At 40.4% G+C, this 15,137-nt stretch overlaps 1 protein-coding gene across 1 annotated transcript in view; it reads right to left on the bottom strand.

Annotated features, from left to right (window-relative positions):
• Positions 1-15,137, bottom strand: part of LOC139735129 (serine/threonine-protein kinase SMG1-like) — a 79,489-nt gene that overhangs the window by 24,034 nt on the left and 40,318 nt on the right. The window contains 13 exon segments of the mRNA XM_071645894.1: positions 400-677; positions 1,694-1,813; positions 2,343-2,496; positions 3,454-3,554; positions 4,142-4,225; positions 4,710-4,866; positions 5,688-5,881; positions 9,212-9,346; positions 11,065-11,235; positions 12,121-12,232; positions 13,527-13,881; positions 14,378-14,545; positions 15,124-15,135. Of these exon segments, the coding sequence (XP_071501995.1) occupies positions 400-677; positions 1,694-1,813; positions 2,343-2,496; positions 3,454-3,554; positions 4,142-4,225; positions 4,710-4,866; positions 5,688-5,881; positions 9,212-9,346; positions 11,065-11,235; positions 12,121-12,232; positions 13,527-13,881; positions 14,378-14,545; positions 15,124-15,135 (2,041 nt within the window).

Genomic DNA, 15,137 nt, shown 5'->3' with positions numbered 1-15,137 from the left:
TCAAATCACACCTTCCCAACTCTCTCTTTCTCGTGAACTACATTTTTTTTTGTTTTGTTTTGTACTTCAATGCAAATTAAATCACACAAACACATCCCTAAACAGAAAAACCTATCCACACAAACATACATACACACATAGAGTATTCACTATGGGCCTTCCACTGTGTCAGGCATATGCATCTCCCATACATTTTTAAATCTCTGACAAGTTTGTTATGTCACAATATCACCGTAAATAAGGGTTTTATAAGCTGCTACTGCCTCTTGCTGTAGACTACTCAGCACAGCATGCAGTGTCCAAAAATTAGGATAATCAGCAAAATCTTCATGCACACTCTTCCTAAAACTGTGACAACCTAATTCTCAGGAAAAGAAAAAAAGAAGCAAGAAGACTGACTGGTTTTGAGTCCAGGCCTCCTTCATCTCAAAGACGCGGGACTGGAAGAGGCTCCTCGTGATCTCAACTTCCACCTCCTTCTTGTTCAGACCAGTCTCCGCCACGGCTCCTGCGTTGACCTGGCCTCCCCCATAGATGCCCCCCGCAAAGCCCCTGTCGTTGGCCGTAGTCCAGTCCACCAGGGGGTCATAGACGAAGGCCTCGAGCAGGTTCAGCAGGGTCTCTCGTCCCTTGCGCATGATCTTCAGCACCTCCTCAGACGACTGACGGAAGTTGCCCTGAGTGATCCAAGGATCCACATCATTTCACAAATTGATTAACATTCTCTCCACTTTATTGCATGGAGTTGCTGAGAGCTTATTTTGCCTTATCATCCAGAGTACTCAGATTAGAGGTGAAGGAAAACAATTTTATTCCATCAATATAAAGTGTTCACACAACTTCTACCCAATTAACTGGAGAAGCCCATTATTAATCGGTACCCCCACTTTGAATGAGGAATTCTTCATACAATTTTGCCAACTTCGTGTGGAGGCAAAAATAATAGTAATGGTTAAAGTGAGACAGTTTTACCGAGTTGCTCTAAGGTATACACGTTATTACATATATTCACCTCATTTATAACAATACATCATCCTTCATTCAATGTGAGCTATCAATTTGTATTGATAAATACATGCAACACCCATATGTTACTGTATAAGCCATATATTTAGCGAGTCTAAACTTTTGCAAATCGTGACTTCCCAACGATTTCGCGAGTGGTTAAATTCGCGATCATGGAGTGCAGTAGTGAACGGAGAAATGTATATGTGTGCATCACATTCATTTCGGGATCAGATTCATTGTTTTAGCATGCCTTTAATTCGAAAAGCACCTGACTCACGAAATTTGCGAAAATAAAAACCTTAAAAAAAATTCGGCGTATACAGTACTTTGTGACTGTACATCAATATACATGTATAGTATGATACAATCCATTTCTGATTTTTCTGTGTTGACTGCCAGCATTTGAAATCACTTCATTCCTTAGTCATCTACTGATGTGAACAAAAGTAAAGAAATCACACAAAAAAAGCACAAAATGAAAGCTATGCATACAATATGAAAGCTATGCATACAATATGAAACATTAACTACGCAATATCTTCAAAGTTTAGATTCTGATCTGACACAAATTATGGAAGAAGTCCAGAAGACCCAACAACTTTTCAGCGAATGTCATTTTTACCACAAGTGGAGACAAGTTACTGAGATAGCTATGAGTGACAGGCAGAAATAGAATCGCACTCACCTCAACCCCAGTAATCCCTAGAGCTGCCTGGATATTCTGCGTCATTCTGAATGGAACTCGTTCAGGGACTCGCAGGTTCTTCCCTTTCTCGAAGCACACATTGTAATCAATGTGAACCACCTGATAAAAACAAGGACAGATCACAAAACATTTATCATGATTGAAAATGCATGATGCCTTCTATCTTCTGCATTATCATGTTTTGTTTTCTAAATGCTTTTCAGTGTTTCACTTACCTTGTCTTTTTTTTAGAGGGGGATGCCGAAAGCCTATCATATCAACAACAAAAAAAAAGATGTACAAATGTCCATCTACTTTTGGACAATCCAAGTTCACATTATCAAATTCACACAGGAGCTTGTAAACTTAATGCTAATACTTTCTTCTTACAATTGCTGTTCTTCTTGTAAATGATTCCCACAATGGGTACAACGCCAGTATGTCATGATGATAATGACTGTAAATTTATTACAAACCAAATTGTTGGTAGAATTGTAAATCTCCCTTTTATTTGGTGATGAAAATAGAACCACACAGGCAAGGTAGGATCCATCACTCTCTGATATTATACATGAAGATGAAAATAACACACAGACATGTTAACTCTTTGCTCTGTTGCCATGGAAACAGAGAGAGAGAGTTACCGTACCTCTCCGGTCAGGAAGTTGACCAGTACGTTGTCCAGATGCCTGTCTCCCAGACCGATGATGTAGCCAATCATGGACATGACAGCTGTGGAGCGGCTGAAGGCCTGGGTTAGGTGCCACCACTCTGAGGCACTGCCACTGCTACACCACAGCTCCCTGTCAGGGGAATGGTGAGAGGGGCAAGGGGAAGAGTTCAATATTTGTCTGACCACTGCATTAGACTAAGCATGGGCCCTTGTGATATGTTACAGGGTGTGTACAGTTCTGCTCTAGGTGAGGATTTAGTATTTGACGTTTTGCGAGATATTCCGAAACCACTCTATGAGATGTCAAAGAGCATGCAATTGTAAGGGGTATCAAAAGTTTCTGTGATGAAAATCGGTTTTGAAATGGCTGAGATATCCAAAAAAAGGTGAAACAAAGAGATCCTAATAAAAGGCATGGCCTGTCGCCTCTTATTATAATCACTTTTTGGGATATCTCAGCCATTTGAAAACCAATTTTCATCAAATAAACGTTGAATCCTTCTTAAAATTACATGCTCTTTCATATTTCATAAGAGGTTTCTCATTATCTCACTTAGGAATATTCAAAACATGAATCCCCACCTCAACCAGTACTGTATAGTCCCTTTAAGTGTCGCTGTATCATCAACAATGGCATTCAAGGGACCTTGTCGCATCAATTATTTGTCTCGCACATGAAATGTGCTTGGGCTCTAAACAAGATCACTTTGGTCGATGGTGCGAAAGTGAAAGCATGCAAAACATTTTGCTTGTTTTGAAGCTCCTTGTCAGTATTGCTAATCATAGTAAGATTTCATCTTTAATATTGTGAACAAAGAAAAAATAAATATCTCAAAAGATCTATACAGTTATGAAACATGCCTATGCACAACATAAATGAGTGCAATGATGGGAAGCGCACAATAAATTTTATCTCACTCCATCCAACCAAAAACTCCTTAGGGAATTGTCTCCTATTAAGAAACAAAGCTACATGTAACACAGACACATGTCAACAATCAGCTACTAAAGAATGTAGCTCACTGCAACTGCCATGCCTTGGTGCAGCATTTCATTTCAATACTGTCATTTGGAAAGCGATTCTTACTTGGCCAGGAGATAGTCTGGAGTGTCATCAATCAGATCCTGTAGGACTCTCCTCATCATGCTCACAGGCCAGTCCTTGCGGGGAGTGTGGCTTGGGAGGCCCTGTGTGAACACAAAACAAACAATCACATCTTGTTCAGGGGCCTTGTCGTATACAGGGCAATATGGAACGTGAATGGCAGTTAATTTAGACCCTGACAGTCAGCTAGGTATTGCCATGGTAATTGCTACTACTTATGTTAATGTTGCTGTTGTCATAAAGATGCTAATGGAAGAGAGATCTATGACATCTATTATTGTAAAGTACATGAGCTACTTTAACACATATCTTCAGCAAAGGTTCTCTTCTGCTTTTGATCAACTGACTCCCTGTCTAGATAGAAGATATGGAAACATACTCCAAATGTCATCTGTGCATCTTTCAATTCTACAGGCATCTTCCCTTTATGTTCACAGACATTATTACTCCCTGACGAGACATTTCAAACAACTCCCATTTTGATATCCATCTTTAATAAAAATAACATGTGTGGTTGTTATAAATGTTGTATCTTTTCTTCTCTTCCTTCTGGGACTCAGCAGTCCTGATGTACTGGATATTAAAATAAGAAAATATAGGATGAAGAAAATTAAAGCACAAATGAACTTGAGGTGTGGTCACCGCACATTAAGTATCAGAATGAACTAACCTCTTCCTTCAGGGCCTTGGTGACTTTGTTGTAGAAGATCTCACTGGGCTTGGCAACAGGTGGTGGAACATTACCATCTCCAGCCTACAGATATCCAGCAGGGGTCAAAGGAAAGTTTGGGGTTAACATTATCAAGGTCTCAAAGATTCATCAAGCCTGAAAAACTTATAATAATAATAATAATAATAATAAAGTACATTTATAATGCGCCGTATCTATCATTATATGCAATATAATCTGTGCTCTAGTACCTAAATGTTTGTAGCACTGCTCAGCATGGTCAATTCGCAAGCATTTTCATATCATTACCATGTTACATACGTTTACCTGTTCTACATATTACTGTTTATAAAAATGGTTAATACTTAGCATTGTGACCAGCATTAATTGATTCAACAAGATTCACTTGTTGACAAAAAGATTTGCATGGAGTTTGTAGCTAACATGGAAAAAATGATATCATGACTCTACTACCATACCACAGCTTAGTATATGGGTTCATGACATCAACCTCCCCCCCCCCCCCAAAAAAAAAAGGCTGACATATTAATTACTCGTGCCAACTAACCTTTGAAGCACCTGCAGTAGCAATGGCCTCTCTCTGCTGCCATCTCTTGTAGAGACCAAAGAGTGCGGAAGCTCCATCCACCCAAGAGATCAGACCAGATCGGGGACCCAGGGGGGTCACAGAGTAGTGGCAGGCATGCAAGAGGGGAGCATCTTGCCTGCAAAGTTGAGAGGAAAGAGAATGGCAATGAGAACATTATTGGAATCGAAATGACATCATCAAATTTCTGGGTTCTCCAGGTTCCTTTTCATACTGTAAGTGTCTTGGTCGTATCACAGTGCCATCATTTGCATAGTGATCCTTACTTGATATGAATGCAAAACAAAGTCTTTCACTTCATTTTTCATTTGAAACTTATCAAGAGAGAAAAACATTCTCTGTCTTGATACATGTAATAACATGACACACCCATAGCAATTAATGAGTAATTATGAGATTTTTTTTTTTCTGAGAAAAGGACAAATTCGAGACTCTGAATACAAATGCACACCCAATCCAAGCCACTCACAAACAGTATAATAAAAGCAAAGTCACAGTCCAAGACCAGGGCTACCCTTATATGGTGCTCACTACACACTACATTATGTCTATTACCAAACTGAGATTCATCTAGTCAATGTTTTTAAAATACTGTCTATGGCAAATATTTTGCAAGATTTAAATTTTCGCCAATTTTGCGAGTCAGGTGTTATTCACGAATATAAAGACAAGCGAAAATATTGACTTTGATCCAGATATGAATGTGGCGTGCACATATACATTTCTCTGTTCAGTACTGTACTCCACAATCGCAAATTTATCCACTCACAAAATCGTCGTGAAGTCCCGTTTCGCGAAAATTTAGACTCACTAAATACATAGCACATACAGTATTTGTCTGAGTTTGTTACTATGTATTTGCTTTTGTGTGTTACCGTGACCTCACAAATACACATTTATCTGATGTATTTTCACCTCGAAATAGAAAACAGGACCAACCTCTTGTTCCTGGCAAACATGGAGTTGACGATGGAGAGGAACTGCATGATCCTCTCATCCAGGTGAAGATCTTCGAGCCCCTTGAAGAGGTAAGTGTACTTCCTCCCATCGGAGCCCTGGAACACCAGCTTCTTGGGCTTGGTCTTGGTTGGTAGTATGTTGACAGTGTTGACAAACGACTCAATGTGGACAACCTACAAAGGATAGTGATTGATTTATATAGTCACATCTACAGTAAACGACAGTCTTAATTACACTGAAGGCATATTCCTTCTTTGCTTCAAAGGTGAATTACCTATCCCAAATTCTTCAGGGTCGTAGTAACACAACTTTTACTTTTTATCTCTCCCACTTCCATAAGACAAGGTAGATAATGCTTGATACAATGAAGTGCCATTTATTTATTGACTATAGAGAATGTTCATCTCAGTTCTTGTCAAATTTTGAAATACCCTGTTCAGAAACAACAAAAAAGAAAAAAACCCAAAGATTAGAGAGTATTGTAGCACTTGGTCATTCATAATCATCATCACATGTACACTAGACCAAGTTTTTAATTTCAGTGCATTAGCTCAGTAAAGCAAACTAGAATTATCACTGAAGGTGATTAATACCCCCGCCCCTAGTGTTGCTTTATAGTATGTGATGTCATGAGGGCAATGACGTTAATACCAAATTTGTGCACTTGTCGAATTGGAAACAGAATAATTTTAGTTTACTGTACAATTACAGAGTTGACACCGAGTATAAAACTGAGAGCAAATGGAAACATGCTTTCCCCCAGCATCACTACACTTAAAGACCATCATACACACCAAATTTGACCTTCATAGCTTGAATGGTTTATTTTGATACAAAAATGAGTGGTTATCATGGCAACACATTTTCCTTAAACTAAGACATTGGTGTCTTGCAAAACTACACTTCTAGATCATGATACATACTAAATTTGACTTTAATTGCTTGAATGATGGAAAAGTTTTTCGATCTGCACGGTTTTGGTAAAATTGTGGTTACCATGGCAATGGTTTGTGTGACAAACACAACAAGAGACCCGGGGTGACGCGCTCACCTGAGTTCGCAAGTTCATCTTCCATGCATTCTTGCAGACTCTTACCTGAGAACATTGGAAACTTATGGTGGGGGTAGCTTTGAGAATGGGGGCATGGTGTCCATTTACATATTCCATCACACTGGTAAAAATACCTGCCAAGTACACTGTACTTTACAGAACATTAGATTATGCAGCTTGGGAAAAAAGACTTAAAGCCCTATCACTTTTGATTAGAACTAGAGAAAAATATTATCTAATATTCATTAATTTTGGAGGTTTGGACCCCCTGGGGCCCCCAAGGAAAGCATGGTGCCCATTCAAACACTTTGAGATCTTATCCCTATGGGAATGCTACTTGACAAGTTTGGTGAAAATCCATTATGTTGTTTTCAGCAAGAAGATGAAAATTTAGGCCCGCATTTGGACCCCCCCCCCCCCATCCCATCCCACTTCCTTGGGTCCCAAGGGGGTGGGGGGGGGGGGGGGGAAGGGCACCCCTGATTCTCCCATGAACAAACTCGAAACAACAGTCATCAATATACTGACTCATTGTATTAACTTAGCTCAATCACTTCCAGTTCTAGAGAAAATCTGTAAAGATTCCTTACAGGAGGGGGGAGAGGTGGGTCCCCTGGGGCACCCCAGGTGGGGCATGGTGCCCATTTGATGGAATTGAGATTCTATCCACCTAGGAATGCTACCTGCCAAGTTTGGTGAAAATTAGTGATGGGGTTTTCAAGAAAAAGATGAAAATTTACAATTTCGGTCCAAATTTAGGCCCCCTGGGGCCCCCCAGGTGGGGCATGGTGCCCATTTGATGGGAATGAGATTCTTTCCCCCTTGGGATGCTACCTGCCAACTTTGGTGAAAATTCATTATGGCATTTTCAAGAAGAAGATGAAAATGTACAATTTGGGCCCCATTAGGACCCCTCCCCACCCCCCTCCCCTGGGTCAGGTGGGGGGCACCCCTGATTCCGCCATGAACAAACTTGAAACTGCAGTCATCAATGTACTAATTCATAGTAGTAACTTAGCTCTATCACTTCTGGTTGCAGAGAAGAAGAGTTTTGAAGATTCCTTAATTTTGGGGGGTTTGGGTATGGTGCCCACTTGGACAAATTGAGATCCTATCCCCCTAGGGATGCTAACTGCCAAGTTTGGTGAAAATCAGTCAAGGGGTTCTCAAGAAGAAGATGAAAATGTAAAAGTTTACGGACGACGGACGCCGGACGACGGACGACGGACGACGGACGAAGAGCGATCGCAATAGCTCACTTGAGCCTTCGGCTCAGGTGAGCTAAAAGTTATGTGTTCCACATCTATACCTCAGGGCCATAATGCCTACCAAATTTGGTTTGAATTGCTTGAAAACTGTGGAAGAAGTTCACGCCACAGGATTTAAATTAAAAAAAGCGGTTACCATGGCAACGCATTGTCGGATACATATACAAAGGACATTTTCCAAAACTACACTTAAAGAGCATCATACACACCAAATTTCACCTTGAAAGATTAAATGGTTTAATTTGATACAAAAATGAGTGGTTACCATGGCAACACATTTTTCTTATATTAACACATTGGTGTCTTGCATAACTACACCTTCCAATCATCATACATACTAAATTTGACCTTAATTGCTTGAATGATGTGGAAGTTATTCAATCCACATGGTTTTGGTAAAATTATGGTTACCATGGCAACGCTTTGTCCGACAAACACAAAAATTATGTGTTCCACATCTATGCTTCAAGGCCATAATGCCTACCAAATTTGATTTCAATTGCTTCAAAACTGTGGAAGTTGTTCACTCCACAAGATTTCGAAGAAAACATGCGGTTACCATGGCAACGCTTTGTCAAGTACAAATACAAAGAGTGTCTTGCATAACTACACCTATAGATCATCATAGATACCAATTTTGAAATTGATTGCTTAAAAACTATTGAAGTTATTCAATCCACAAGGTTTTGGTAAAATTATGGTTACCATGGCAACGCATTGTCCGACAGACACACATCTATACCTCAATATCACCATTTACCCTAAGTTTCATTTAAATTGCTTCAAAATTGTAGGAGGAGTTCGCGACACAAGATTTTGCAACAGACCGACCGCCCGACCGCCCGACCGCCCACCCGCCCGACCAACATCACGGTGATTCCTATATACCCCCTTCACACTATGTGTGGCGGGGGTATAACAAACAAACTAAAGAGGACAGTACATAGATTTTTCCACCTATGTCTATTTTCCTGTACTTAGAAAACAATAAGAAGGATTTTGTGACACTGAAGATCTGTTTATATAAGACCTATGGCTTATCAACATTGTGAGACACAAGGTACATTTAATATTGTAAGCAGTAGTAATTAAGAACTGCAATATCATTTTGTATATCTTGAACATGCAAACACAATTCTCCCAACCTTCACTAAAGTTACAGGAAGTAGAGTACATGAGTTTACCTGGTTGGAATGGCACACCTGTCCAGGGAGAGGGATAGCTGTGGTCTTCATGCTGGCCAGTCTGGGACTGATCTCACTCATCTGGAGGAGGAATGTGGAGCGGCGATTGGACCGCTGCTGTAGCATGTGACCAAGCTGGTGGGTACGGAAACACAATGCAAAATGGACAAAAGATAAGAGGGCATTAGCAGGTTCCAATCTTATAAAAAACTGCTATTACAGAGTTTTGCTCTTTTTTTTTCCTTTTTTTTCTGAGTACCATATAAAAAAGAACAAATGAACACAAGGCTTAGTTGAGCAATAAACTAAATACTTGACATAAACAAAAGTTTCTTTGACAGTATGTGGACAGCAAGAAGTTGTATGTGTGATGAGTTTAGCTTGCTGCATAAATGCACAGCAGGCAAATTGAGTTGGCATAATTTCATACACCATGGCAATCTACACATTACTTGCTACTACTACTACAAATACAACGCATTAGTCAAAAGGGCAAATACACACATATTCAATAAGAAGGAGGTGTCAAATCTAGATCTTTGGCCAAACATAAGGACTCAACAAACAAGACAATGAAATTTTAAGGAACTGAGAACGTAAAGTCGTATTGGAATGTCACTTCAGCTCTGTCTAACGAACCAAAGCGAGATGTCATTCAATTACCCTCATGTACTGTTATGGGTTAAAAAGTTTTGACATGTCCTGAATATGCTCATTTAACAATTACATATAGCAGGGCTCCACACTAACTTTTATTTTTGGTGGCCCGATAGGGCCACCAAAATCATCGATTTTTATTTTTTGGTGGCCCGAAAATAAAATCTGGTGGCCCGAAAAAAAAATCAAGAAAAACATATAAGAAAAACTAAATCGGTCCAACTAAACATAGAAATATAAATATCAAGTATTACTGAAGTGATACAGGTACACATGTCTAAAATAAATGAATAGAAAATTCAATCATCTTACCGTTATTCTGAGTTCTAAGATTTTGCAAATAGACTTATAGATTATTATAAAAGTTGATGCCTATTTAGGTGGTCAAAACTTACGTTTGAAATGAGAAAGTGGGAGCATTTGCAGACATTTGTAAACATCCGACATTTGTTTTCGCATTGTAAAGAGTCAAAAGTTACCATTGTTCATTTCTGATTTGCGAATGTCAAAGCAAACATTCAACATTTATTTCAGCATCTTCCGAAGCCGAATGTTATCCTTATTGATTTCAAAACGCAAAATCAAATATCTGACATTGATTTTAGCACCGTACGGAGGTGAATCTTACCGTTATTCATTTCCAAAAGTATATAAGCAAACATCCAACATTTATTTCAGTATCATATGGAGTCAAATATTACTGTTATTCATTTCCAAACTTAAAAAGCAAACATCTGACATTTATTTTGGCATCTTACAGAGCCGATTGTTACTCTTGTTCATTTCCAAAAGTAAAGGCAAACATCCGACTTTTTTTGGTGGCCCGATGTGCATTTTTGGTGGCCCCGTGCCACCGGGCCACCGTTAGTGTCGAGCCCTGCATATAGAGACCACAAGAAGGACAAAACAGAGTAGAGCACATACACACAGACCTACAAAAAAAATTAAAGGTGTTTTCAAACTTGGCAGAGTAAATAGAGTTTCTATATGGCTCCATATTGTTTCTTTGCATTTGACTGTCGTATTCTATCTATTCTATTCCATATTCTATCTGCCTACCCCAGTGCATGCAAATAAGTAACCAGCAATCACGTTCACACACCTCATCATCAATAGCAGGCGTAGTGATAAATTTTGACGGCAGTAAGAACAGTACACCCATTTCTGCCTTGAGTACGCTCTGTCTCTCCACTCACCTGTTTGAAAGGGGCCCAGGATGGCTGCGGCTGCTCAGGGTTCTCTGGGTATTTGATGGCCTTGATAGCCAGCTCTAGCTGCCCTAGGAAGGTCTCCTGGAAGGCTTTCTCATTGGGAGTCTCTGCCTGCTTGCTGGTGATGCTGTGTAGCTGCTCCAGGGTGAAGACAATCTAAAGCATGGAGAAAAAAATAGACAGGCAATTCCCTAACAGAAGTGAAAATATCAAAAGCAGTAGGCCTTTAAAGGTGCATGGTCCCGGTGTTTTAGTCAAATGCGTACGCGGGCGCATGGCGCAAGTTTCCTATAGAGACCTACGCTATCGACTCCTCTTTAGTGCTTACGCTTTGGCCCACTTCCCCGAGTCCGAAGAAGTCCGATTCACTGTAGTTAGTGGACCGATCACAGTTCGGCTCATGATTCTTTTGTGATGTCATAATAACAAGAACATAAGCACGCAACCTGGCATTACTACAGGCTGCGCGATGCACAGAGAAGACAACGAAGGCAACGTTACTTAGCAACACCTACGCACTTTACTCATGATGACAGCTCAACTTCGGTAATCTTCGTATCAATGCTAACGGTGATCGGCAGTATCATCAACAGTGCCCTCTACACTACCGGGACTATGCACCTTTAATATGCAAATCTACTCGAATTCCCTGTAGTTCTCAATGTCCATTACACCTGAAAATACAAGAAGTATGGTACACAATTAGATCAAAATGCTAATGAGTTTTGTGAAAGAGTAAAAAAATTGCTACGAAACAATTTTTACATAGTCAGGTGATCAACATCATTCAAACTATGTTGAATTGTAATAAGATGAAAGTAGAAAAATAACTTAGAGGTAAAATGTAGATTAGGAAGTGCTGCTGAAAGTACTTGTAACTTACCTTTGATCCACTCCCCCCCCCCCCCCCCCCCCCGAAAAAAAAAAAACAATTCCCATCAGTGTAAAGCATTAAATGAGAAACGGAATTCCCAAATTTAGTACTCTCCATGGCAGTGAGTGTAATAAAGTGACATCACAGAAAGTGGTAGTGTGTCTTACCGGTCTCATAATGGCTTGATGTTTTTTCATCATGAGTGCTCTCTTCTGTCTGGCTTCCAGACTCTCATTCCTCATCACACGTTTGGCCTCTTCCTCCAGCCTCTCAAGACGCCTTGGAGAAAAACAAAGCAAAGAAAAGGGGGGAAAAAGACATGTAAAACTAATCTTTATGAACTGTAACCTAGAGAGGGTCAGTCATATGTTGTTCATAGTGGTCTGCTACATAAGAGGTGGGTTAGGGATTTACAACACATAAACTTCACTTGTGCACAGTTTTGATAATGTGATAATCCATGCAGACCTTACACAAGCATGTAGTTAACAGGGTATCCTCACTCATGCTGTTGTTGTTGCACCAATTTCTCATCCTTCACCTTTGTGTTGCTTCTGATCTTGTTTGATGTTGCCTCCCCATTCATCTTTATCCTTCACAGGCTGCCCTCAATGATCCTTGGGATCATCACTGGTCCTCCACTCCCTTTTGTTTGCTCAACCCTTTGCTGTAATCCCTTCCATACCTGTTCAGCTACCTGCCTTTGACACCCAACCTATCCCTTTTGTTTTCTTTGTTCTGTGTCCCTAGCCCCTCCCAGACAGTGCTTGTTGTGTGCAGTCCATTTGTCTACTTACCCTGTATGTTTGTCATTTTGCCTCTGATGAAAATTCTGCAAAGATCAAAAGCTCAAGCCCGTTCTGACTCTAATCACAAAACTTTGAACAACAACACTGTTAAAGACCTTGAAGCATTGTTATTCAGGTTAAAATCAAACTGACTATTAGAATACACTGAAGATGGTATGGATAAAACTGTGGTACAATGAACAGAGGCAAGGCACAATATCTACAACCTCTGAAAATTACTCCCTATTATTGAGTACAACCATATCACAATCAGGGTCTTTCGCAACTGTCAACAGACGGAATGAATAACAAGAAATTTCATTGAAAACAGTTTGTATAAATTTGAATGCAATAACTCATCTGTTTGAAACAATCACAGAAAACTTATAAGCAACACAAAAGTGATGTATGATTTACCCAGATGACTATCAGACTCTGACTACAGAAACATGGGTCACTCCCATACTGCACACCAACTTGGTGTAGTCACATGTTGAGCGTGGCACTGACATCAACTTTACAAAGCATGCAGAGTAGTACAATAAATGTATGGATGATCAAGAGTGACAGTTACAGAGAAACAGGTGGGTATACAGTGACGAATAACAACTGAAGAACATGCACACTCGACAAAGATGAAAACACTACAACATGAACAAATTTCATCATGCAGATTCGAAACTGCCAGCGATGTCTAGGTCCTGTCATAATTCAGAATCCCAGCAGCATGTACATGTATGTGCTTTTTTGTTGTTGCTGTGTTGAAGTAAAGCTGTTACCCTTACCTGGTAACATCAGACTGTATCTGAGTGAGCGTCCCAATCCAGACCTCTTCCCAGAGCAGTGTGATGCGCCTCAGCTCATGCACCAGGACCTCTACCTGCCTGACCAGGCTGCCATCATGCTGGGACAGCGTGGAGATGAGAGCTCTGAGGCAGTCCTCCAGCAGATGCATGGAGTGGTCATGCTGCTTCCTCTCCTCCTCCTCCTCACCATTACCCTCCTCCTCTTTCTCCTCCTCCTCCTGGTCCACCTGCTGGCTACCAGCATCCTGCAGGGAGCCAGGCAGCATGCTGTCTTGGAGGGGGTCCCTCTGGGGGTGGGGGCTTGTCAAGAACTTGGAGATGGAGCTTGTTTGACCTGGAGGCCATAGCAAGCAACAAATGGAAGAGAGTTTTTGAGCACATCCACATGATGGGGATTCATCATGGCAAGAAGAAGTGTTACTTCTGCAAAACTGATTGGCAAGGAAGAGTTCTTCCACAGCATACCATCCCATTTATCTACGTTCCCTCTAATAAGATATTCATGAGACATTAACTCTGAAGGATGCTTCGACCCATCATCCTCCCAAAACCATATTAATTGACGATCATATCACATTCAAGGAATGTGAAACATCAGAGAGTTTTACAAACTCATGTCTCCATGGCTGAAACATTTTCAGCCTCAATTCTAACTAAAAATAAACTCTTCATTCTTGGGTTATTTTTTCTTCCCTCCTTTAAAGAGATGAAATCAACTGTTTGTCATTTACTAGAAATTAGGCTTTGAACTAGGCATGCACCAAGATTCACTAATTGGGTAGAATCAGACTCCAGTCTACAAGTCTTCCACAGCAGGTAAATGTTCTTACTGTTCTTGTTCTCCATCTCCGCCACACCTGTGTCAGGACAGCCAACCACAGCCTGGTAGACAATGAGGTGTGGGGAGTCCTTGGCAATACGGCAAAGGAGATCAGAGATGCTCTGACGTACGTAGGACTCCGGGTGGTTGAGACGGGAGAACAGCTGTGGAATTATACCTGTCAAATAGTGGGAGGTAAGTGGGAGGTAGAATACATGCTGGGGTGAACTGAATGATTGTCAAATACTGTATACACTGTATATTTTGTGTGTGTGTGTGGGGGGGGGGGGGGTATATTCACTATTGAACAACACACAATAATACCGACTCAGATCCCAACATGAATGAGAAATGCATGTGTACATGTACTGGTATACATTACACAGTAGGCCTATATGAACAAAGTGTGTAACAATACTGTACTCTGTGATCGCAAATTTAACCACTCAAGAAATTGTCAGGAAGTCCTCATTCCTGAATAATTAGACTGACTTGTTACAAGGCGTATACACTGCATGTCTACATAAAATGGGAAATTGGCATGTGCTTCAGTTATCGTGCCACAATGCTAGGGTGATTCTTTCCTGCCATAATCAAATGTGTAAGTCATTTCTTCACCAGATATAATCTAAACATTTTTCAATTTGCATATAAATGTATCATCTAAAGCAAATTACTCACATATTTTGCAATATAGTTAAAGTCTCATTGTACACTGCAGTTTAGTCCAAGGTTACAAGGCCTATCAAGACTCACTCTTCCATGGACAG

Source organism: Diadema antillarum, unplaced genomic scaffold (genome assembly GCF_040938485.1).
Source record: "Diadema antillarum isolate AM-2024a unplaced genomic scaffold, OU_Dant_1.0 seq00000564_RagTag, whole genome shotgun sequence".
NCBI classification, from domain to species: domain Eukaryota; kingdom Metazoa; phylum Echinodermata; class Echinoidea; order Diadematoida; family Diadematidae; genus Diadema; species Diadema antillarum.
This window is presented reverse-complemented; position numbering and strand designations above follow the sequence as displayed.